Raw genomic sequence first — 26957 nt, 5'->3', positions numbered from 1 at the left:
TGAGTTTGCCACCCTTACTCACCCTGAGTAGTACAAAACCATACTCCACTTCGCAGTAAGATATTACTTGATGAGAAAAATGTGCCAAGATCAGGCCCTAAACAATTATTAAATGGGAATTTCCATTAAGAAACATCTTTAATTCTGAATCTTGCATACCTTTATGAATAATGAGGCCCTCATGAGTACAATTCCATGATAATTATAGACTATCACAGTACTAATTGTGTTATGTGAAGTATTTCCTTAAGTGCAATAGTAATATCCCACAGCACTGAGCATGTGCTGTGCATTCTCTCTTTGATAATATCATAACAACTTTCATTGGCAAATCATTAGAAGTGCCTTTGACATTATGTTATGCTAGGAATGTAAATTTCATGTTTAACTGATATTTTTGTAGTAATATTCACATCACTGTGCCTGCTTAAATAAGAACCAATCTATTTCTAATCTAGGTACAAATAAGATGACAAATAAGTCAGAGGGGAAAAATGACTCTTTGAAATGACATTATAACAAACCATGACTGAAAAAGCAGTATTGCAAGCATTACCCATTGACTCAATGCCCACAGGCAAAATCATGCAGAATGGTATTGATGCAAAATACTGCAGTGGAAGTTATTCTTATAATTCTAGGCATGAATAAATTTTGAAAGTCAGAGACGCCAGTATGATAAATTCTCATTTCATTCTACAGTTGGATATGTCCTCTATTCTTAATCAGAAATACTACAGCTGAAAGTTTTTGTCCAGGGCTATAGTAACAGATTTGTTAGTATTATATCTCTGAATAATCACAGGAAGTAGTTTCACTGTGTAAAATAGATTAATTATGCTAATATTGGAACGTACCAGGTACTTGTCCTGTTACTGTATCTTAAAACCGAGATTAACAAAACATCTGCAGGCCTAAGGTATCAGCTCTCCTCCCCTTCATATGTGTGCACACGGTACATATTATTTATGCCTACATATAATACTATTGTATGTACTTGTAGTGAAGGAGGAATAAACACTGAACACCAGTTTAAAATATTGTTGAACACTCTTGGCATTTAACATTTTGAAAAATAATATATCAAGAGTAAATTCATACTATCCATAGAATGTCCACGACATTTTGTTTGAAAACAATCAAGTGTTATGTATTAAATAAAAAAAATCCTGCATAAAATCAAAATATCGATGCAATATATAAGGCTAGTTTTAACATAAGGAACAAAAATTAATATCCACCTCTCAGTGCTTTCATAATTAAAAACCCTGTATGACAAGTGCAGAAAGCCAATTATGAATTAGCACCAGGAGGAGGAGGAGAACTTTTTAAAGTTTTATTTGTGGGCATACTAAGGGGAAGGGGAAATTTCAGATTCCCAGCGAACACCCACGGATAAGTTTTAGCATGTTCAATAAAGAACTGTTATACAGGAGAAATATAATTTCCATTAAAAATATCAGGACTTGCGCACTTACATCCCCATATATTTTTCTGACAATCTATTCTTTGTCACAAAGGCACTGAAATTTATTATTAAGGATTAGCTGGTCTTTCAATTTAATTTTATTCTTGTTTTGCCTGAAGAACATAATATTTACAGTAGCCCTGCTTTGTCAAATACTGTTAGGCTGACCTATTCTGTTTGCTTTAATAAAGTCTCATCTGAATGACTAACAGCAGAAAGGTACGTGGAGCTCTGGATTTTATGCAGTATAGCTCTGCTCGGTTTATATTATTATACATTTAAGTAATCATACAAATTACCAAGTAATAATTGAAGAGAGGTACCACAAAATTAGCACTAGAAGTTGGCATTAGTAAAGAAAAATAGTCAAAATGTTTGGGATGAGCAGATATTTGCACGACTTGAAAGCCATTTCCTTTCAGTATTAACCCAGAAGTCATTGTGCTATTCAGAAAACACACCAAGCAAAGGAGACCAAGGTTAGGTTGCACATTTGTATTTTGTGTTGGACATGAAGTCAGTTGTTTGTTATAAAGGGCTAAATGCCTAAAATACTGTTTACACAATTACTTGATTAGTTTTGTATGTAAGTGGATTTACAAATTGGCTTTGTAAATGTGACTCATCGCATGTAATTTACTAGACATTTAAGATAACAAGAGAACATTATTTAAATGGCACTTATATGGAAGAAAATGCAAGATCTTTTTTTTATCTATCAGGAAAAAAAATCAGATTATTTTAGTTCCTAATTTCTAAAACATACCAGGTGCAAAGAAAACTAATCCCCAGAGTCACATGTGTAATTGCTATTTTTCCAAAAGTGATAAGAGAATTGGAAGCATTTAGTAAATGAAAGTATGTGGATCTGTTTACAATGATTCAGTGTTCAATTGCAGCAATGACTATGTGAACAACACTGATCACATTGGAAATCAATATAAACTCTGGATCTTTATGTTTACTTTATCTTTAATCCAGTCATTATTGCAAAATCTAAAGCTAACTTTGCAGCTGTAGCATGTTTAATTCATCAGGATGTTCTCCAGGCTGACTGTCTCACTGTTATATCCTCATAATTTTAACATAGCATCTGCCAACATAAGACTAACATCCAGTTTTTAAAGAATCTGTTTAACTCTGCAAGTAAACTACTGCAGACATTCCCTATAATAAAAGATGACATGAAATAAACATTCTCAGATGCTGCACCAAGAAAACTGACTTTAAAATATAGCTGTATAACATTATAGCTAAACACACATATATGAATGCTGTAGATATTTATGTAATAAAATGAATATATAATAGCATTAACATCTTTCTTCTGAGCTCTTTCCAATGATACATATGATTAAGGTTATTTGGTATCTTGCCAAAGAACAAGTATAGCTAATGTATCCTGTGTTTTCCAGAAATACAGGGATAGTATGGCATCAATTTAATCTCTCTCTTTTTTTTCCAATAACTATAGAACCTGCTCAATATTCCCAGATCATTCAGATGGGTGATTCTTTTCCTAACACTGAGCTAAACTGTCCTCTAAGTTACACACTGCATCTCCCTTGGAAGCTTCCAAAAGGTGTCCTTAATTTTCCCCAAATGTAGTGACAGGCAGATATATTGAAAAAGGAAAGACGAGATTTGGGATGAAATCCTGGCCCAGTTGAAATCAGTGGCAAAACTCCCATTGACTTCAAATGGGACAGTATTTTACCCTACTAAACATAAACCCAGAAGGAAAAAATATCTTCTCACCCACTTCATCTCAAGTAATCATGACATCCAAAGAAAAAAAAAATACAGGAGGAGAAAAGCTGAAAAGGGGAAATATTTGCACTGGGAATTTGAACATAAGAATGGCCATACTGGGTCAGACCAAAGGTCCATCCAGCCCAGTATCCTGTCTATCGACAGTGGCCAATGCTAGGTGCCCCAGAGGGAGTGAACCTAATAAGTAATGATCAAGTGATCTCTCACCTGCCATCCATCTCCACCCTCTGACAAACAGAGGCTAGGAACACCGTTCCTTACCCATCCTGACTAATAGCCATTAATGGACTTAACTTCCATGAATTTATCTAGTTCTTTTTTAAATGCTGTTATAGTCCTAGATTCACAACCTCCTCAGGCAAGGAGTTCCACAGGTTGACTGTGTGAAGAAGAAATTTCTTTTATTTGTTCTAAACCTCTATCATATCCTCTCCTTAGTCTCCTCTTTTCCAAGCAGAAAAGTCCTAGCCCTCTTAATCTCTCCTCATATGGGACCCATTCCAAACCCCTAATCATTTTAGTTGCCCTTTTCTGAACTTTTTCTAATGCAAGAATATCTTTTTTGGATGAAGAGACCACATCTATATGCTGTATTCAAGATGTGGGCATACCATGGATTTCTATAAGGGCAATAAGATATTCTCCGTCTTATTCGGTATCCCTTTTTTAATGATTCTTAACATACTGTTTGCTTTTTTGACTGCCGCCGCACATTGTGTGGACGTCTTCAGAGAACTATCCACGATGACTCCAAGATCTCTTTCCTGATTAGTTGTAGCTAAATTAGCCCCCATCATATTGTGTGTATAGTTGGGATTATTTTTTCCAATGTGCATTATTTTACATTTATCCACATTAAATTTCATTTGCCATTTTGTTGCCCAATCACTTAGTTTTGTGAGATCTTTTTGAAGTTCTTCACAGTCTGCTTTGGTTTTAACTGTCTTGAGCAGGTTAGTATCATCTACAAAACTTTGCTACCTCACTTTTTACCCCTTTCTCCAGATCATTTATGAATACCTTGAATAGGATTGGTCCTAGGACAGACCCTTGGGGAACACCAGTAGTTACCCTTCTCCATTCTGAAAATGTACCATTTATTCCTACCCTTTGTTCCCTGTCTTTTAACCAGTTCTCAGTCCATGAAAGGATCTTCCCTCTTATCCCATGACAACTTAATTTACGTAAGAGCCTTTAGTGAGGGACCTTGTCAAAGGCTTTCTGGAAATCTAAGTACATTATGTCCACTGGATCCCCCTTCTCCACATGTTTGTAGACCCCTTCAAAGAACTCTAATAGATTGTAAGACATTATTTCCCTTTACAGAAACCATGTTGACTTTTGCCCAACAATTTATGTTCTTCTATGTGTCTGACAATTTTAGTCTTTACTATTGTTTCAACTAATTTGCCCGGTACTGACGTTAGACTTATTGGTCTGTAATTGCCGGGATCACCTGTAGAGCCCTTTTTTTTTTAAAAAAAAACATTGGTGTTACATTACTTGTCTTCCAGTGATTGGGTACAGAAGCCAATTTAAATGACAGATTACAAACCATAGTTAATCATTCCGCAATTTCACATTTGAGTTCTTCAGAACTCTTGGGCGAATGCCATCTGGTCCCGGTGACTTGTTGCTGTTAAGTTTATCAATTAATTCCAAAACCTCCTCTAGTGACACTTCAATCTGTGACAATTCCTCATATCTGTCACCTGAAATGGACAGCTCAAGTTTGGGAATCTCCCTAATGTCCTCAGCTGTGAAGACTGAAGCAAAGAATTCATTTAGTTTCTCTGCAATGACTTTTTCGTCTTTAAGTGCTTCTTTTGTATCTCAATCATCCAGGGGCCCCACTGGTTGTTTAGCAGGCTTCCTGCTTCTGATGTACTTAAAAAACATTTTGCTATTACCTTTTGAGTTTTTAGCTAGTTGTTCTTCAGACTCCTTTATCACATTTCTTATTACCATTTTACACTTAAATTGGCAGTGTTTATGCTCCTTTCTATTTACCTCACTAGGATCTAACTTCTACTTCTTAAAAGATGCCTTTTTATCTCTCACTGTTTCTTTTACATGGTGGTTAAGCCACAGGGGCTCTTTTTTAGTTTTTTTACTGTGTTTTTTAATTTGGGGTATACAGTTAAGTTGGGCCTCTATTATGGTATCTTTAAAAAGTGTCCATGCAGCTTGCAGGGATTTCACTAGTCACCGTACCTTTTAATTTCTGTTTAACTAACCTCCTCATTTTTTCATAGTTCCCCTTTCTGAAATGAAATGACACAGTGTTGGGCTGTTGAGGTGTTCTTCCCACCACAGGAATGTGAAATGTTATTATATTATGGTCACTATTTCCAAGTGATCCTGTTATAGTTACTTCTTGGACCAGATTCTGCATTCCACTCAGGACTAAACTGAGAATTGCCTCTCCCTTTGTGGGTTCCTGTATCAGCTACTCCAAGAAGCAGTCATTTAAAGTATTGGGAAATTTTGTCTCTGCATTTCATCCTGAGGTGACAGTCAATACGGGGATAATTGAAATCCCCCACTATTACTGAGTTCTTTATTTTGATAGCCTCTCTAATCTCCCTTAGCATTTCATTGTCACTATCATTGTCCTGGTCAGGTGGTCAATAATAGATCCCTACTGTTTGGCTTTAGAAAGCAGAAAGAAAGTAACTAGAAATGCTTCTGACAGCCTTCTGTCGTGTTCATCAGCTGCAAAAAATTGAGGTTAATCAGATATCATGCCAGGAACATACTATTACTATCTACTATGCTGTGTTTTTCATTCTTGCCTTTTACATAAACCCAGACTGAAAAGCATGAAGATTTAATACTAAGATATAATATTTTAAAAATTCAGTTGGACAAAGTTATGCAGTCAACAATACTGCCCTACACAATATAGCAGGCACACAACAGTATCCAGACCTCCATTCCTTAACCATCATTATGGACAGTTTGGGAATCATCAACAATGTTAAATGAAATGTTACAGCTTTCTATGTGCAAACTTTTAGCATGCACGGCTATTACAAGGCTATTATTTCTCTTCTAAGTTGTATTCTTAAAGAGGAAATAATAATTTTAATAGCTTTAAAGTCACCCTCAAAAGTTAAGAAGAGCTCACTTGCAGGATTAGGCCAATAATGTGCATCAGTCACTACTATTTGACAATGCAGTGGTCACATATGGCACTCATGTTTTTACAACTTTTCCTAGTAGAGGAACATTGAATCTAGTGTAAGATAGAAAGTATTTTATTTAGGTGGGTTATACCAACCACATAACTGTTTGCGGTTTCTATCATAAACAGGAGCTGCTAACAGGGAGTTTTGCAAGGGAGTTCTCCAGGTGAAGGAGGAGCACATACAGCATCTGTGGGGTAAGTGACTGTCTGCAGTGTTTGGGGGTTACTTGCTGTGTGCTGAGCTTGTGTTTGTCAGTCTGTTTGGTTTGTTTGTTTGAAGGACCATGTGCTGTAGCTGGCAGTTGGAGGTGGAGCTACTAGGAAGGTTTGAAAGCTAGAAGCCTCTGGTAATTGGCTGAGCCTTAACCAGTGGGCGGGGCATTCACTCAGGCCAGGGCTTTATATAGCTGCGCACAAGCGACCAGGGAGCTTAGCGAACAGGAGCTGCTAACAGGGAGTTTGGAAGGGGAGTAGGAAGGGAGGGGGGGTCCCTTGTCGGTCTCATCTGTGACCCATTGGTCCCCTGAACCTGTAAACTAAGCCACATCGAAAACCTTTCTGTTTACAGCAGAGAGGAGTGGACAGGGAGCTGTGGACAGGAATTTGAGAGGGTTTGACAGAGGGAGGCTTACAATGGTGAGGAGGACCTGCAACACCTGTGCCAGCACTGCTTCTGTCTCCTCCACCTGCGCCTGTAGCCAGACAGAGCACCAAAGCATGGATGCTTTTACCCAGATTCTGATGTGGGCTTGCAAAGACTGTAATTTGCAATTTCCACTTACTGATATCCAGGCTGGGGGTGGCATCCAATGTGAAAGGTGCCTACTGGTGGATCTCAGGCAGCAGGTGGGAGAGCTACAGGAGGAGGTGGCCAGGCTGAGGAACATCCATGTCCATGAGCAATTCCTGGACAGTATCCATGTGGAGACAGCTGATGGTGCTGTCCCAGTTGACAGGACTACCGACACTCCAGTGGAGGAGGAGATACCTCAGGGTGTATCTGACACACCAGTGGAGGAGGAGGCTCAGGGTGGACACAGCCAGCTGGTTACTTCTAGCAGCAGGCAGTGCTCCACCGCTGCTGCGAACCCTCCTGTTGTGGTAAAAGATAACCATTATGCTCTTCTTGATACAGAAGAGAAGAAATCACCCCCAACAGTTAAGGGGGTGAAGCCTCGTACCCCTAAGGCTGGGAGGTCTGCTGCCACCACTGATAAGAAACGTAGGGTAGTGGTGGTTGGAGACTCTCTGCTGAGGGGGACGGAGACACCCATCTGTCGCCCTGACCGTTCATCCCGGGAGGTATGCTGCCTGCCAGGGGCCCGTATCCGAGATGTTACAGAGGCTTTGTCGAGGATTATCCGGCCTTCTGACTACTATCCCATGCTACTCATCCATGTGGGCACAAATGATACTGTGAGGTGTAACGCTGAGCAGATCAAGAATGACTACAGGGCTCTGGGAGTACAGGTTAAGGAGTTTGGAGCGCAGGTGGTATTCTCTTCGATTCTTCCTGTTGAAGGTAGGGGTCCGGGCAGAGACAGATGCATCGTGGAGGTGAATGCCTGGCTGCGAAGATGATGTCGCCAGGAGGGCTTTGGCTTCCTCGACCACGGGATGCTATTTGAGGAAGGACTGCTAGGAACAGATGGCGTTCACCTTTCGAAGAGGGGAATTTGCGCACAGACTGGCTAACCTAGTAAGGAGGGCTTTAAACTAGGTTCGACGGGGACAGGTGAGCAAAGCCCACAGGTAAGTGGGGAACAAGACCTGGGAGATGGGTTGGAAACAGGAGAGAGCACAGGCTATAATGGCAGAGAGGAAGGAGGGTCAGGGCAAAGCTGGGAGGCAAGATCAAACCAGTATCTTAGATGCCTATATACAAATGCAAGAAGTATGGGTAATAAGCAGGAAGAACTGGAAGTGCTAATAAATAAATACAACTATGACATTATTGGCATTACTGAAACTTGGTGGGATAATACACACGACTGGAATGTTGGTGTGGATGGGTATAGTTTGCTCAGGAAGGATAGACAGGGGAAAAAGGGAGGAGGTGTTGCCTTATATATTAAAAATGTACACACTTGGACTGAGGTGGAGATGGACATAGGAGACGGAAGTGTGGAGAGTCTCTGGGTTAGGCTAAAAGGGGTAAAAAACACAGATGATGCCATGCTGGGAGTCTACTACAGGCCACCTAATCAGGCGGAAGAGGTGGATGAAGCTTTTTTCAAACAACTAACAAAATCATCCAAAGCCCAAGATTTGGTGGTGATGGGGGACTTCAACTATCCAGATATATGTTGGGAAAATAACACCGCAGGGCACAGACTATCCAATAAGTTCCTGGACTGCATTGCAGACAACTTTTTATTGCAGAAAGTTGAAAAAGCTACTGGGGGGAAGCTGTTCTAGACTTGATTTTAACAAATAGGGAGGAACTTGTTGACAATTTGAAAGTAGAAGGAAGCTTGGGTGAAAGTGATCATGAAATCATAGAATTTGCAATTCTAAGGAAGGGTAGAAGGGAGTACAGCAGAATAGAGACAATGGATTTCAGGAAGGCGGATTTTGGTAAGCTCAGAGAGCTGATAGGCAAGGTCCCGTGGGAATTAAGACTAAGAGGAAAAACAACTGAGGAAAGTTGGCAGTTTTTCAAAGGGACGCTATTAAGGGCCCAAAAGCAAGTTATTCCGATGGTTAGGAAAGATAGAAAATGTGGCAAAAGACCACCTTGGCTTACCCTTGAGATCTTGCGTGACCTACAAAATAAAAAGGCGTCATATAAAAAATGGAAACTAGGTCAGATCACGAAGGATGAATATAGGCAAATAACACAGGAATGCAGAGCCAAGATTAGAAAAGCAAAGGCACAAAATGAACTCAAACTAGCTATGGGAATAAAGGGAAACAAGAAGACTTTTTATCAATACATTAGAAGCAAGAGGAAGACTAAGGACAGGGTAGGCCCACTGCTCAATGAGGAGGGGGAAACAGTAACGGGAGACTTGGAAATGGCAGAGATGCTTAATGACTTCTTTGTTTCGGTCTTCACTGAGAAGTCTGAAGGAATGTCTAGTATAGTGAATGCTTACGGGAAGAGGGTAGGTTTAGAAGAGAAAATAAGGAAAGAGCAAGTAAAAAATCACTTAGAAAAGTTAGATGCCTGCAAGTCACCAGGGCCTGATGAAATGCATCCTAGAATACTCAAGGAGTTAATGGAAGAGGTATCTGAGCCTCTAGCTATTATCTTTGGGAAATCATGGGAGACGGGGGAGATTCCAGAAGACTGGAAGGGGGCAAATATAGTGCCCATCTATAAAAAGGGAAATAAAAACAACCCAGGAAACTACAGACCAGTTAGTTTAACTTCTGTGCCAGGGAAGATAATGGAGCAGGTAATCAAAGAAATCATCTGCAAACACCTGGAAGGTGGTAAGGTGATAGGGAATAGCCAGCATGGATTTGTAAAGAACAAATCGTGCCAAACTAATCTGATAGCGTTCTTTGATAGGATAACGAGGCTTGTGGATAAGGGAGAAGCGGTGGATGTGATATACCTAGACTTTAGTAAGGCATTTGATACAGTCTCTCATGATATTCTTATAGATAAGCTAGGAAAGTACAATTTAGATGGGGCTACTATAAGGTGGGTGCATAACTGGCTGGATAACCGTACTCAGAGAGTAGTTGTTAATGGCTCCCAATCCTGCTGGAAAGGTATAACAAGTGGGGTTCCACAAGGTTCTGTTTTGGGACCGGTTCTGTTCAATATCTTCATCAACGATTTAGATGTTGGCATAGAAAGTACGCTTATTAAGTTTGCGGACGATACCAAACTGGGAGGGATTGCAACTGCTTTGGAGGACAGGGTCAAAATTCAAAATGATCTGGACAAGTTGGAGAAATGGTCTGAGGTAAACAGGATGAAGTTCAATAAAGATAAATGCAAAGTGCTCCACTTAGGAAGGAACAATCAGTTTCACACATACAGAATGGGAAGAGACTGTCTAGGAAGGAGTATGGCAGAAAGAGATCTAGGGGTCATAGTAGACCACAAGCTTAATATGAGTCAACAGTGTGATACTGTTGCAAAAAAAGCAAACATGATTCTGGGATGCATTAACAGGTGTGTTGTAAACAAGACACGAGAAGTCATTCTTCCGCTTTACTCTGCGCTGGTTAGGCCTCAACTGGAGTATTGTGTCCAGTTCTGGGCACCGCATTTCAAGAAAGATGTGGAGAAATTGGAGAGGGTCCAGAGAAGAGCAACAAGAATGATTAAAGGTCTTGAGAACATGACCTATGAAGGAAGGCTGAAGGAATTGGGTTTGTTTAGTTTGGAAAAGAGAAGACTGAGAGGGGACATGACAGCAGTTTTCAGGTATCTAAAAGGGTGTCATCAGGAGGAGGGAGAAAACTTGTTCACCTTAGCCTCCAATGATAGAACAAGAAGCAATGGGCTTAAACTGCAGCAAGGGAGATTTAGGTTGGACATTAGGAAAAAGTTCCTAACTGTCAGGGTAGTTAAACACTGGAATAGATTGCCTAGGGAAGTTGTGGAATCTCCATCTCTGGAGATATTTAAGAGTAGGTTAGATAAATGTCTATCAGGGATGGTCTAGACAGTATTTGGTCCTGCCATGAGGGCAGGGGACTGGACTCGATGACCTCTCGAGGTCCCTTCCAGTCCTAGAGTCTATGAGTCTATGAGTCTTAGGGAGAGGACTAAAATGAAGAAAAAAAAAGATTGTTTAGGCCTTATTCAAGAAAGCAATTAAGCACTTTCCTGAATAGGGATACATTCTGAAATTGAGGATTTCATGAATAAAGTCATGTGCAATATTCATAGCAGTTACTAAATGTACTAACTTGGCAATTTGGAAGAAAAAAGCCCACATTCCCCTCTTTCATATTTATATTAGTTTGCCACTTAGCCGCAAGTCATTCCTACTGCAGATAGTTCTCTCTGAAAATGCTTAGCATCTCATCAGATTGGACCCCATGAAAGAGTTCTCAGGACATCTTAGGAATTTGCTATTTGTGGTAGTTATGTACACCTCCTCCTTGTTATTCAGAAACTAATAACATTTTATGTAATTCAGAATCACACAATAGTTTTGAAATACAAAACTGTCATCAATCGTATCCAGTACTCTGCATGGTGTGTCATTTTCCCCCAATGTTTCTTTAACAATAGACATCATTAAGGCTGCTATTCCACATCTTAAATTTTCACAGGACATAAAACTAATAACTGATTTCTACTTCAGTGACTTTTGAAAACAGCTCTGAGCTTGGAAAAAAACCTCTACAATGTTAGCTACAGGAACATTAATATGATGATAATTTAATCCATTTATTGTACACTATAAATTAAGAATCCCATCTGTTCTCTTAGCAAAAAAAGCAATTCTAATTATTTACAGTATTATACTGCACTTTATCTAATTGCAGAAAGTAATGAATGGAATGATAGATGATTGTCAGAGAAGTAATTTTGACAATACTGGGAAATATCTGAGTCCAAATGTAAATGCTACAGGGTGAATCCAGTCCTCATCACCAAGCTTGAGGATCTTGGCTGGGCGCAGAGGATCACTGTGGGTGGAGAGGAGGAATCCTTCTCCCCTAACCAGATCACAATGAATCAGTGGAACTGTTCAACACAAGTTATTCCAGCCCTATTGTGCTTTCTCTATGAGCCAGGGAGGAAAGGGTTGGAGAATCCATGCAGCAGTGAATTTTCTTGCCCCATTCCTTGGTCTCATCCTGCCCAAATGGTACATGCCCCTTAGCCACTGCGACACAGGTGGCCTTTGTGGAGCTGGACTATGCACTGTACAGTGGATGCATTACTCCTGTCCCCCAAATCCTACACCTTATGCAGTGGAATGGCATCAGTTACACTTCTAAGGATCCCTCTGCAGCTTTAGATGTTGGGTACAATCAGGGCCGGATTTCCATTTAGGCACAGTAGGCATGTGCCTAGGTGCACCAGCATTCTAGGAGGGCACCTAAAAGTTAAAAGTGGGTTAAAAGTAAAAAAATGAATACAGTAGAACCTCAGAGTTCAGGACACCTCGGGAATGGAGGTTGTCCATAACTGAAATGTTCCGTAACTCTGAAGAAGAGGTTACAGACTTCAGCCACATGGGGAGCTGGGGCTGCCACCGCAAGGTGGAGTAGGATGGTCAGGGTTCCGGGCTGGGGTCAGGGAGCCAGGGCCCCAGATGCAGGGCTCAGGGCTTCTGCCTTGTGGAGCACTGGAGCTCAGGGTAGACCTGGTGGGGAAGCACTGGGGTTGGGGCTTCAGCCCCAGAGCGCCACTCCCAGTTTCAGCCTTGCTCGGGGCACTAGGGCTTGGGGATCCCCACAGCTCCACTCCCTGCTTCAGCACAGAGGGGTGGGGGTGGAATGCAAGGGCTTGGGGCTTTAGCTATGGAGGAATGCTGGGGCTGAGACCAGTGCCCCTCCCTGGGGCTGAAACTGGGAGCAAAGCCACAGCACTCCTCTGACCTCTCCGTCTAAAGCCCGGAGCTCCAGTGCTCCTGAGGGTCAGAAGCCTCAGGACCCCACCCCACCTCCATCCTGTGGCTGCACACCCACAGGGCAATAGAGTATTTGGAGTGGGGGTTGTCTGTTTCTTTGTCTGCAGTGCTGCCTGATTGAGGACTTCTGGTTCCACAGGGTGTCCCCTTGATTGGGAAGTCCTTAACTCTGATGTTCATATCTTTGAGGTTCTACTGTATTTAAATTATGATTTATATTTCTTTTTGTTTCACTGTTTATGGAAAACATGAAGGTCAGCTGTAGGTGGAGAAAGGAATCTGGAAGATTCTGTGCTTAGGGGCACACAAGGTATAAATCTGGCCATAGGCACAATTTGTTCCTAGCACCTGTCTCCACAGAAGGACATGGAATATGGTTTCCATCCGCTGAACTTTACAGTGAAGAGACCATTGGAATGTAATTCGACATTACACCCAGAGTGGAGAAAATGTAGGGGGACAATCCATGTTAGGTACATGGCCCCCCATTACTATAGCATGGGGACAACTCCGAATCTCAAATATAGTTATTAGAGCTGTCTGGAAATTTTTTCTCAAAACAGTTTTCTATAAGTCATGTATCTTCTTTCCTCTTTATGCTGCTCTTTTTAAGAGTTAATCCAATCTAGAGATTGATCAGAAGACTGGTGGCACATCCTATGAATTACAGTTAATTAAGATGAACCCTCACAGTGATTTGACTGTTCCCACCTGGGATTGCTGCCTGCAGTGCCACACACCTGACGCACATGCATGATCTTTTGGTTGCCTACTCATCCCAATCTGTCAGCATGGCATTGTGCCCACTTACAAATTGATCAGACATCAAAAACATGTACAGAGCAATGATGAATTTAGAGCAGAACGAAAGCAGGAGCAAGTAAAGTTGATCTCCAGAGATTTTGCCAGTCTGCATATGAAAGCCCTCCCCACACGTCAACAGCTGTTCTCTTTGCTGACCACTGCCAGTATAGAAGCATTATCCACAAAACCTTCCACATATGGACATGAGGTTGTAAGTTGTTTTGCTGCGCATTTCTGGGGATGTTTCCAAAGTTTATGACATAGTCCTTAGGGCTGAAAAAAGTAGTACACATGACATCCTTTTTTTTTAAGCAGAAGAGCACCCTTTGCACAAATTTTATTGTTGATTGTGCCTAAATGTATGAGCTTTTCTGTAAATACTTAAGATTATCTATACTATATTTCCTTCACATAAGAATGAAAACATGCCAGGATTGCCTACAGGTAAAGTAACTATCTATGGCCACATACATACACAGACTATTTCCACACTGCAAGTTAGGCATGTGATTCCCCTGCTCATGTACACCTACTTGCCATAGCTCGATGAGAGCTAGCCTGAATACAAATAGCACTGTAGCTGTGGTAACACCAGTAGGGGCAGCAGAGGGACGGCTGAGACATACCAAGTACTTATCCACTAGCATTAGGTGGGTTTATACTTGGCCCGCTTAGCCATTCCTCCACTGGTGCTACACATGCTACTGTGCTAAACTGCTATTTATACGCATGCTAGCCCTCATTGAGCTACTGCAAGCATGTGTATATGAGCAGGGGAAATCATATGTCTAGCTGTAGCCACAGCCATTAGTACAAATATATATCAGATTATACTAATAACAGAAATGTGTCATCATCTAAAACAATCATACACGTCAGCCAAGAGTAGAAACAATGGGGAAGGCCCTTGCACCCCAATGATCACATGATGAGGCAGCACACAGAGGAAGCTACTGAGTGGAGGAAGCAGAAGTAGGGCGAAACAAGTCCTTGAACTGGTTTAAAACATAGTAAGGAGGCTTTAAATTGGATCTTAAAATGAATGGGGAGTTAGTGGGGTAGCATTATATCACACAATAGTCTGACAAGTGTGAATCGTGGATTTTAGACCCAGCTACCGTAAAAGAGAAAAGGGACAGGAAAAAACTCTGGAACATTAAATATATAAGAAAAATATACTTTTACTTTTAGGTCCTAGCAAAACTGAAGTAAGTTATAAAAAGTTCCTATAGCAACTTGATAATAATGTAGCTCCCAACTAATGTAAATGCTCCCAGAGTTAGAACAAGACTTTGTCCAGATTCAACAAAATCTTTAGGCTGGTATGTCTCTCTGCTCAATCAGTCTTTCAAGGATAGAATAGACCCTTGTTTAGACCAGGCTTCTAGGCGAACTTTAATCCCAGGCTGACTAAGTCTTCCAAAACTGGAGCAGTCCTCTAGCTAAACTAAACCCAGGCCAGACCAATTCTTCCAAAGCTAAGGTAAGCATTATAGCTCCTGAACCCTGCTCCCACTAAACTCCAGCCAATCAACACTCAGCAGTGGTATTACTATATATGAGAAGGTGGACAGCAGCCTTGTGCTCATGCTGGAGCCCACTGAACTGAGCCTTTGAGATGCAGAAGTCAAGGTGATGGGAAATGAAGGCATGGATGAGAACTACCAAGCCAAAGCAGTATTGTTAAGATGACCGAGACAAGAGATAAACAAGGAGGTGGAGATCTGAAGACACAAAATATATGAGGAGGAGAAAGAATTGAGTGTTACAGATAATGCTAGCGTTATAGACAGAGGCAAAGGAGTTATGATTCCAGCAGAGAGAGAAGATGGAACTGTTCTTGGGAATGGACCTTTTGCCCAAGAGAAGCATTTCTTTGGGTATGTCGACAGTGGCACTAGAAGTGTAATTTCCAACTCAGGCAGACATCCCTGAACTATCTCTGATTGAGCTAACACCCAGGGTGCTGGAACTAAGGGTGGTGGGGGTGTGGCAGCACCCTCTGGCTTGAAGTGGTTTCCATCATACACAGGGTTTACAGTTTTGTTTAATGGCTTTCAGCACCCCCACTATACAATTTGTTCCAACACCACTGGCTAATGCACTAAAAATAGCACTGTAGCCACAGCTTGACAGGCAGCGGGACAGCCTACCTGCCTGATCACATTTTGGCTTGCCCGTTCATGATTGTTGTGCTCAGCAGGGCCGGCACTACCATTTAGGCGACCTAGGCAATGGCCTAGGGTCCCAGAATTTTAGGGGGCGCTATTTTGTTGGGTTGTGTGGCATGCGGGTCCGGTGGACCTACCGCAGTCATGCCGGCGGACGGTCCGCGGTTGGAAAGGCTCTGGTGGACCTACCGCAATCATGCCTGCGGCAGGTTCACCAGAGCCTTTAGATCAGCGGACCGGCCGCCAGCATCACTGCTGCAGCTCCACCGGAGCCTTTCCAGCAGCGGACCATCCGCCGGCATGACTGCTGTTGGTCCACCGGACCCGCGGGGGGTGGCGAAATGGCTGTCCGCCTAGGGCGTCAGAAACCCTGGTGCCGCTCCTGGCGCTCAGCCACACCTGTGTCAGATTACCTACTTCTTCTCGTCCACAAACTGGTTCTGATCATCATGGTTCTGTGGAGGACCCTGAGCAAGATCTGCAGGAGATTGAGAAGGCACTCCAGAGAAGGAGCCCAGAAGTTAGGGCTCTATCCCAGAGCCACAGATAGACTGAAAAATAATCCAGAAGGGATTGGAAACTGAGCCCAAATGTTGAGCTGAAGTGCAGCAAAAACATTTTTGGTTTTATTTGGACTTTTGTTACCACTAAAGCATCGCAGCTGTAAGGTTGAGCGTGTGAATCTCCAGGAGAGACGAAACCCAAGTGAAGGGGAAGATGAGGCAGGGAGCTCCTGCAATGCCACACTCAGTCAGAAGGGGGCTTGCAGATGCTCATTATTTGAAAAAAATCACAGCTACAACAGCTACTTTCATATTCATTGCCACTTAAACATAAAGGTTCATTGGCATGCCCCAGGTACATATGTAAGATTTCAGATGGGATTGTACTCTGCGTGGATGGCCTGTCTTGCCACCCATGTAGCCTCAGCTACACGGCTATCTTTAGCATATTAGCTCAATAAGAACTAGCACAGGTATGTCTACCTGCACTGGAAATTACACCTTCAGTTCAACTGTAGACATACCCATAGAGACATTAAGCGATAGGAACATGAGATAAAGTTAGGAGTTTCCCAGATCAGTACAGACAGACAGCAGTCACTGAAGATGTCTAAAAGGTATATTGATAAGCATCTACAATTTAACAAGAAAGTTAAGGTTAAAGGTGCAGCTATGATTGCAAAGAGAAAATAAGCAGAAAAGGCATCAGTCATAGGCGTATAGGACTTTACAACTGGCGCACCCCAGTCTGTAGGAGTGGTTTTAAGTAAGCAGAGCATTGCCAGTGCCATAATCATCCATTTTACTGCAAAATGCAAAAGTCCAACAATACCACATTTTACCAAGTTCATTTCAGCCTAAACTTTTCTGAAGAATGAGATATGGAGTAGGTAACCTGAGCTGTGATTTATATAAGTAAATGAAACTAAGTTAAAACATGATCAAAATGGATGTGCTACCAAGCACCAATTTACTAATCCACCATACACACTGTATCAAAATACAGAGGAAGGATTTGTAAATCTGTAGTTTTACACTTAGGATGTTATCGGCCCAGTTTATAACTGCGTGTGCAATTTGTAACTGATGCAGCAACCGTAGATATATTGTAAGACTTTGAGCATATGTTACATCTTGTCCTCCCTGGTTGTGCGCCACAGAAACTCTTGCTTCCCTGAGGCTGAGAATGGAACCTCAACAGTGTAGGCTCAATTCTCCACTAGTGAAAATCGCTATAGCTCCAGAAATCAAAGTGGAGTATAGAAGTCAATGAAGTTAAATCCATTTACAACCATTTAGGATCTGTCCCTATAGATGGTTTAATTGGGGAATTTGAATATTTGCTCATCTTCTTCCTAGGTTACCATTTTAAAATCCTTTTCCCTTCCATAGCCTTTTTTTCCCTGATCCTATAGAGGAGGGTTTTCAGTAAAGTTGTATGGAATTCTCGTTTTTCAATTTGGGAATTTCTCACATCCATGAAAGATTAATGAAATGCTCCCCCCCCAATTGCAGAACTCAAAAAATACAGTAATTTTAAAATTGTACGATATCTCCCAATTGACATATACAATGATTCATAGACTATGTACATGCATACACTTGAAAAATCAAGGCTGAGGAATAATTTCACAGTGTAATTTTGTAATGAGTCCCCAGAGGAAATATCTCTACTTTTTGTTCCCATCTGCAAAGCTATGTAATTGATTCATGACCTATGTGTTAATGCTGCCTTTTCCTGTCAAAGTCTCTTTGGAAATATATTAAAGTATCCAGGGTTCTCCCCTGACATAACCCCTTGATATTGAAAAATAGGATTCTCTGACATGCATCACATTTCAGGCAATGGGCCACAATAAAACCTCCAGTGCCAAAGTGTTCATGAATATTAATATAAAAAGAATAAAACAGTGATCTCAAACAGTATGCAGAATAGAGTGGGAAAATACTGCCTTTTAAAACAAAAATGATTCAAATGCTCTCAGTCTCTTCTAAGCTCTCTTGTGTTTAATTAGAAATCACAGTATATTTGCTATAGGGTATATTTGCAATAGTGTATGAAGAGCTTTAAACAAATTATCATGGGCAAGTATTTTCAAAGAAAGGGATTTTGTTTGTTTGATAATAAAAATAGAGATTCATTATTAGCTTGACTCTCTATGGCCCTTCCACCCTCTCTATTCCCCCCACATGCTACAGGCATAACAATCAGAAGAAATTATTTTGATTCTAGTCTACGCTGTGTCTGCTTTGTGTCACAGCACTGCTGGAAAGTGGCACTGTACCTGAGAGCTCCTCTACTGAAGTAAAGCAGCTATGATAGTGACTTTGACTCCAGACATCCACTTTGATCTGCATAAGGGGACATAGCAGGGAAGAGGATGTATGGCTGGGGGCCTCCACTGTGATCCTTAGCTAGTGTATGTGCTTTTGGGGGCATTGAGAAGCCTGTGCAAGTTAAAGCAGCTTTAAGGCTGCTTTAACTTGTGACAGGAGAGCGGCCCAGGATCAGAAAATTGCAAATGTGCTTAAAACCACCTTTGAATATCTCAAAATCTTGAACTGAGCCATGCACAATTTGGCCATAGTCAAGGAAAATTTATGTTTCAGTGGCAATGAATATGAAAAACGATTCTGTGGAAGGGGATTTATTCTTCAAATAATGGATATCGGCAAGCTGAATACACTGCACTTGGGTAGCAAACTGAAAATACATCCTTATAAATTATGACACGGTAGCTTCATTTCAAAGAGTAAACAGTACCTTTGTCTTATCATATAAGGCATGGTTATCCAACATCATCTTCCTTTCATGAGTGGCATATCTTCGTAGGTCACGCTCAAATTGCTGTACAATACACAAGTTACATTACTATACCAAACCAAATTGAGTACTCACTTTGCTGCTTAATATGCATAAGTGTTAGAATACCAATCCAAATGATAAATGAATGGATTTTAAAATGGCATGATTAACAAACTTCTTCTGCTAAGAGACATATTCTGGACAAATTCAGTACAGCTAAACAAGACCTTCATAAAATGAATGTTTTCAGAGGCTGCACAAAGATTTATATTCTCACCAATTGAAGTACCAGGTAAGTTAGATCAATTTAAAACTACTTTAAAAATGTGTGTGTATGAAAAAGCCTACTCACTGTTTATCAGGAAGTTTATCAGGTCAACATTATTGTACATATAACATGCAGAAATATGAACTGGCATTCATTCGTACATTACCTGTTTCATTTAATGGATCTAACTTAAGTCTCATGGCAGTCCCATAATGAACAAACACTCACGAGGATATTATTTTGACATACAATACTACATATTAGCTTTGCCTGATACTAGCTGCTTTACTAATGGTATAACATTGTAACAAGAAATAGTTTAAATTAAGCATATACTAGACTCCCACTGTTTGCTTGCTAATCAACCCATTTTTCTAAATCAAGAAAGGCTTGGTTATTTTAGGCTTTTTCAGTGGTGCAGACACATTTAGAGAGCACTGGGTACCTGCCTAAGGTCATTTATGGTGATTGACAAAGGCACACTGTCATAAACAGATAGTTAAGGGTTAATAGAACAGGAGTACTTCATGTCTCTTTTGCCTGTAAAGGGTTAACAAGTTCAGTGAGCCTGGCTGTCACCTGACCAGAGGACCAATCAGGGGACAGGATACTTTCAAATCTTGAGGGAGGGAAGTTTTTGTGTGTGCTGTTAGTTTTTGGTTCTTGTTCACTCTGGGGGCTCAGAGGGACCAGACATGCAACCAGGTTTCTCTCCAATCTCTTTGATACAGTCTCTTATATGTTCAGAATAGTGAGTACTAGGTAGATAAGGCGAGTTAGGCTTATGTTTGTTTTCTTTATTTGCAAATGTGTATTTGGCTGGAAGGAGTTCAAATTTGTATTTTGCTGAAAGGATTTTAATTTGTACTTGTATACTTAGGCTGGGAGGGTATTCCCAGTGTCTATAGCTGAAAGACCCTGTAACATATTCCATCTTAAATTTACAAAAATAATTTTTACTGTTTTTTTTTTCTCTCTTTAATTAAAAGCTTTTCTTGTTTAAGAACCTGATTGTTTTTTTATTCTGGTGAGACCCCAGGGGACTGTGTCTGGATTCACCAGGGAATTGGTGGGGAGAAAGGTTAATTTTCTCTCTGTGTTAGGATTACTTTCTCTCTCAGGGAGAGTATGGGAGGGGGAGAGAGAAGGAGAGGGGAAGGTAACTTTTCCTCTCTGTTTTAAGATTCAAGGAGTTTGAATCACAGTGATCTTCCAGGGTAACCCAGGGAGGGTAAGCCTGGGAGAGGCAACGGTGAGGGAAAGGGTTTACTTTCCTTGTGTTAAGATCCAGAGGGTCTGGATCTTGGGGTCCCCGGGCAAGGTTTTGGGGGGGGCCGCAGTGTACTAGGCACTGGAATTCCTGGTTGGTGGCAGCACTACAAGTACTAAGCTGGTAATTGAGCTTAGAGGAATTCATGCTGGTACCTCATCTTTTGGACGCTAAGGTTGAGAGTGGGGAATTATACCATGACACACACATTTGGTGCAATGTGGTGTAGGAGCATGATCCCTGGGGAGGGAAGGCAAAGAGACCCTTCCCACATTGCAAATACTCCCAGAACGGGAGGGTGTCTGAGTCTGCAGGACCTGACAAGTTCAGAAAGACAAGGTTAAGGGGTCACTTGATTACAGTCTATAAGTATTTACATGGGGGATAAATACTTAATAATGAGCTTTTCAGTTGAGTAGAGAAAGGTATAACATGATCCAATGGCTAGAAGCTGAAGCTAGACAAATTCAGACTGGAAATGATGCATAAATTTTTAACAGTGAGGGTAATTAACCACTGGAACAATTTACCAAGGGGCATGGTGGATTCTCCATCACTGACAATTTTTAAATCAAGGTTTTAAGGTCTGCTCTAGGAATTATTTTGGGGAAGTTCTATGGCCTGTGTTATACTCAAGGTCAGACTATTTAATCCCACTGGTTCCTTCCAGCCCTGGAATCTATGAAACTATGAAATACAAACTATAAACTCAAAACAGAGGGTTAATTTAAGATCTCAAGGATTGGCTACAGGAGGTTAGGAGATTAGAAATAGGATTTACAAGTGAGCAAGAGAAATAATTTGATGTTTCAATTGCCTTTTCTGAAAAAGTTTGTAAAATGGTTAATTAAAGGGGAATCCAACAGTCAATCTTCTCTTTCTTTAATGAACAACTGCATTTCTTTTTATGTTTTACATAGGAGCAAAATAGGCTTTTGAGTTTAAAATGTTGACCATGGAAGGGAAAAGTAGGTATTTTCGATGGTAAAATTCTGTCTGCACTGAATTTCTACTAGACAGAAGTTAGCACAGCACATCTCACTATAGAATTCCTGAACACCCTTAATCCTGCTTAGCACTTCCTGCATGGACACAGCTACAGAAGTAAAATTGAGATGATATAAAGATTGCCTCCTGTGTTACAGCCCTTTTTCACTGCTCCCATCCATAGAAGCCATAATGGGGCCACAAAAGCCCAGCACAGAATTCATCTGTCAGAGGGGAACTCTTTGCTGATACAAGTGTACTGCAGTTGGCTCCTGTACTAGTGCATCCCCACTACTGGCCTGCTGTAAGAGGTGTGTCCAGGGAAGGAGGCCAGGGACCTCTCAGAGATGGGGAGGGGATGGAGAGCAGTGGAGCTTCATTTGAGGACCATTAAAGGACCTTATATCAGCGGCACTTAGAGAAGTCCAGTAGCTGCTCTAAATCATGTGGCCAGCCCTGAAAATTGACTTTATAAGCAGCTCCCGTCCCAGATGCGTCTCCCCATCCCCACATGTTGAATTGGGCTATTTATTCTAGTATAAGTGGCATCAGAGGACAGTGATTAGAGCAGAGCTAATCAAATACTCTCCAGTGGAACACTTTTACATCACAAAATGACATTATGTTGGAATGTGTTAATTTTGGCAAAAATTCTTATGGAAAATCTAAATAAAATATTTGGAATCCTTTTCAGAATGTAACATTTTAATTTTTAGTTTTGAAATTGCCTTTTTCATTTTGAAATTTATAGTTATTTTATTTCATTATTTTTGTATTTTTTAATTTTTATATTATACCGATTATAGCACCAATTACAGTACCAGCTACCAATTAGCAAAGTAACTATCAATCACAAGATCAACTACCAGTGTCAATAATAAATTATTTTACTTTAAAGTTATAAAATAGTTATTAAACCCTAAAGTCTCTGCTACCTGGGGAATTCCCCTTTGCCCTAATGGCCAGTTAAACCCTTTGCAGTGCTGGAGTGGCAGAAGGTTGTAGGTGCACCAAAGATCGGGCTTATGGTTCCTAGAAATTAAACTTCAAGGAAAATAGATGTTAACTCTTTTAGAAGACAAATAACATATAAGTGTTAGTGATGCCTCTGTCACCATAAGCTAGGATAATGGGTTGCTTAATAACTGGTTAAGAAGAAGATAATAGAAAAATATGAAGAAAGGAACATTTTTAAAAAAGTCAACCAACTGTGAATAGTCCAGCAACAACAAAAATAGGTTAGTAGCTCAAAGAAAAAAATGTAGGCTCTTAAAGTTACTTACCCTGGAGCCAGTCCAACCTAACAGAGCATATGCATATTGTTCAAAGGGGCTTACAACCAGATCTACACGGATTGCCTTCCAGTCTTTGACTTCTGTCTTATCTGATTCTTTTGATATATCACAACTGCTGGTGTCCACTCTTTGCAGATGTAATTTTAAAATCGCAAAGCATTTCTGGAAGTGATCAAAAGCATCAACTTTTCTGCTTGGTAGTTTTGCCTGCTCAAGTGTTGATTCAATGAGATCATAGTATAAAAGCAAGCCCTAAAATTTAAAAAAAAAAAAAAAAAAAAAAAAAAAGCACTGCTTACTGCTTTTGATTTTGCTAGAAATTCAGAATTTCCAGATAGTCTTACATTAACATAAACTCACACCTATGTAGTTGTTACAGTTCTCACAGTACTGTATACCAGAGGCCAAATCCCAGCATATTGACAACATGAAGCCTAGCAGACCAGCTCTTGTTGACTGGACTGCGTAGCTGTTGGGGAGAGCTTAGCAGATCATGAGAGGAAGATAATCAGAGACAGGCATGCCTCTGATCAGGAGCCAATATTTGCTACTCTGCTCCCCCTAATCCCGAACCCAAACATTTTGTGGTTGACGTCAGGCAGTCTCTCCTAGGTGGGGATTGTTGGTGCATCCCCATATGTCATACATCTGGGAAGACTGAATAAGTCTGTGTTGTTTAGGATATAGTCCTGGCTGACAAATTCCAAACAGAGCTGTCAGTTTAGGAGATGGACAGTGCCCATACCTGTCAGTTTTCAGACAGGAGATGGTGCAAGACCTATGCTACTATAGCAATGCATTATACACATCAGGTCATCTTTCACTGTCAGGCCCAGTTAGTATCTGAGACACCTTCCACGACCTGAAAACACTTAGACAAACGCCCAGAATTCTGGTGTTCTTGGCACTAGTCTGGTTTTTAAGTTGCTTTGTCCTGTGATCATCCCATATCCCCCACTTCATCATTATTTTCTTTCTAGCAGTGACCTCCATTGTCATATTATTTCTGTCCTTCTCCATAGATTTTCATTTAGTTTTAGTTTCCATTAATCCCTATTTATTATCCATCATAGTGAGTTTATTTGCTATGGTTTCAACTTTGCTTTCTAGGTTCTCAAATGTGAGTTCTAACCTGCATCCTATTTGTTTTCTTGGGAAGAACTAATAGAGAGTTCCCAAGTGGTTTTGAAAGATGGGAAACGTACTGTGAGTACAGCTACTGCCTGTAATTTAAGGGAGGGATGTTTCTTGTCTGATCTTCTGCTCCCTATTTTCATGTTAGACATTTCAAGAAAACATTTCTTAGCTCACTTTGGTTTCCATCATGCAATTGTAGAGCTGTTATTCAGCATTGGAGCACTGCTACGGAGCACCCTGGCCTTTTCCCTTGTTGATTGGGCTATGTCCTCCAGTGATTATATATTAAGTATCCACAGATAGTTTTGGGTAGTAAGTGTGACTAGGAGGCCATTTCAGGACTATACATCTATAGATTATTTATTGCTTTTCCATAGTTAAATGGCTTGGCAATTTGTAAAAGTTAAAAGGAAGAAAATGTAAAGATGTATCATGCTGCAAATAGCTACTTTAACATAAATAAAAGGGGGAATAAGGCAACAATTACACAAGGGCTGACTTCCGCAAGCAGCTGAAATCTGACTTAAAAGCCAGAATGCCACTTTTAAATAGGAATCAAGGCCCAGGACACATCCACTGGCATAATGTTTCTGATTAACTTAATTTGATTAGGTGCTGGACATTGCCATTGTTCCATAAAATGTAGCTGAAACAGCACTTCTCTAGGTTCAAACAAACTGACCAAAAAAAAAAAAAAAGACAGTTAGAGAGTACAGTCAGCTATGAAGATCTAGTAGAGCTCTGGATATTGCTGGTTTAAAACAGCACATTTATATTACACCATGTAAATTAGTGCATCTGCAGCCTTCCGCAAACTTTAGTTCTTTGACCTACATTCTGTACATTTCTTTAGTCCTTATTTACAGATTTAGATTTTTAAATGAAGATTAACATACACATTTTATCACACAGATTTGCAGCACTGTCGAAACCAAGTGAGGATTTTGTGGACGGTTGGAGTTGGAGGACAGGTAGAACAATTTTTCTACTTAAAAAAATACCACACTTTAAAAAAAAACAGGTTTTTTGGCACCTCAAAAGAAATACTCATTTTGGAGTAAATCCATAACCACATTCAGGGTGCTAGAAGTTTGGGGACAATAATAAATTTATCACTTCTGTAAATTAATTTTCAGCAGGGCCAAATGAAGTCCAACCCCATTAGTGACATCACATAGACATGATTCTCAGATGGTGGAAATTGGCATCATTCTATTGAAGATAAACTAGGCCAGTCTTAGAGAGTACAGTCAGCTATGAAGATCTAGTAGAGCTCTGGATATTGCTGGTTTAAAACAGCACATTTATATTACATAATTGAAAATACGTTCTACCTTCCAAGCCTGAAAGGCACAAGTGCTTTAGTCTGCTGCTAAAACAGTTTGCATGACAGAGACTGTAATTGTCTCAGGTGCGCGCGCGCACGCACACACACACACACACACACACACACACACCAAAAATCCACAGCCTTATCTTCAAGAGATGGAGAAAATTATTGGTATGGGAAAGTTACACATTGTTTTCGCAAATTCTGAACTTTCATTTCAACCAAACTATTTTTTCCCATTGCCAGGATACAGCCATCACAGGTAATAAATGTGTTGCTGCCCTTTTAAATCAGATCTGCATAGATCAGTCTCCAGTACTGAGCTTAGCCCTGTTATTTAGCTCCCTGCCATTCGCCTCAGTGAGACCTCTCCTCTCCCGTCCATTCCCCTCAATGGAGGTATGAATGGCAGAGTCTAATTTGGACCATTTAAATGCTAAGATTATTCATCACAGGCTGGTTATTCTTTGTCTGTCTTTCTTAAAAAAACCCACAAGGAAATTAATGCCAAGCTGTGCTAATGCAGTGTTACGTGTGTGCAGTTAAAAATGTTAAGTGAGAGAATGCAAAAGTTAAAATCCTTACAGCAATGTTATCTCTGCTGTGTCACAGGTATATATTTAACAACATAAAGAGAAATATATATTAGATAGGCTTCTAACAAAAAATAAAAATAGAACACACTACACACTGTAGATGCATTAAAAAGTTGTATTGACACATACGGCTAAGAAACTACTGGCCAGGAGACTTCCAAACTGCAGCCCACAGGGGAAGTCATTTTACATGGCCTTTGAAGCACACTTATTTCATTTTTAAAGCATTACTGAACTATTAAAAGATAACTTGTCTACCGCATTGCAGCTTTTCCATTTTACCATTCCATTTTGAAGCTCAGAAGAGACATATCTTCTGTTTCTAGACTCACTTATCCTTGATGCTTCTGCATCAAAGAGCAATATGGTGTTGTTGACTTACCCACTTAGTTTTTCTATCAGCTTTCACTAGAAAGAGTGTGCAACACTAAACTTTTCAATGAAGAAAAAGCTCCTTCTAAACTATTTAAATTCGTTTTCCCACAGTTTACACGTTAAACATTGCAGAATCTTTTGCTAAAAGCAGTTGAAAGAAAGTCAACATCGTGACCTTAGTGACGTTCTTTGATGCATCTGAGCTTTGAAGCAGTAGCACAAAAGTGGGAAAGCAGCAAGGAGGCAGACAGGTTTACTGTCAAAAAGTATAAAAGTGCTTTACAATTTTTTTAAAAAAAATAAATCTAAGGTAATAAAAAAGGCAGGAGGCGTATAATTCCTCTTTGTTTTTGCATTTTGATTTTGTTGGCAGCCAATTTCTCAGCATTGACAGTAGGAAGATGCATATTAGAAGTGACATAGCACTGAG

The 26957-nt window shown here is 40.5% G+C and overlaps 3 protein-coding genes across 3 annotated transcripts in view; 1 reads left to right on the top strand and 2 right to left on the bottom strand.

Annotated features, from left to right (window-relative positions):
- Positions 1 to 8856, bottom strand: part of LOC127054524 (uncharacterized) — a 266838-nt gene extending 257982 nt beyond the window's left edge. The window contains exon 1 of the mRNA XM_050960761.1: positions 8724 to 8856. The gene's annotated coding sequence lies outside the window, so the exon portion shown is untranslated. The remainder of the gene's footprint in view (positions 1 to 8723) is intronic.
- The window catches only part of LOC127054065 (uncharacterized), a 193565-nt gene extending 182454 nt beyond the window's left edge, over positions 1 to 11111 (top strand). Inside the window, exon 2 of the mRNA XM_050959750.1 lies at positions 10564 to 11111. Coding sequence (XP_050815707.1) covers positions 10564 to 11059 — 496 coding nt within the window. The 3' untranslated portion in view covers positions 11060 to 11111. The remainder of the gene's footprint in view (positions 1 to 10563) is intronic.
- Positions 1 to 26957, bottom strand: part of DNTT (DNA nucleotidylexotransferase) — a 158321-nt gene that overhangs the window by 19395 nt on the left and 111969 nt on the right. Inside the window, exons 9-10 of the mRNA XM_050959508.1 lie at positions 23078 to 23341; positions 19228 to 19311 (exon numbers count right to left, since the gene is read on the bottom strand). Of these exons, the coding sequence (XP_050815465.1) occupies positions 19228 to 19311; positions 23078 to 23341 (348 nt within the window). The remainder of the gene's footprint in view (positions 1 to 19227; positions 19312 to 23077; positions 23342 to 26957) is intronic.

Source organism: Gopherus flavomarginatus, chromosome 6, assembly GCF_025201925.1.
Source record: "Gopherus flavomarginatus isolate rGopFla2 chromosome 6, rGopFla2.mat.asm, whole genome shotgun sequence".
NCBI classification, from domain to species: Eukaryota; Metazoa; Chordata; order Testudines; family Testudinidae; genus Gopherus; species Gopherus flavomarginatus.
Note: the sequence above shows the minus strand (reverse complement) of the source record. Positions and strands in the feature narration are given on the sequence as shown.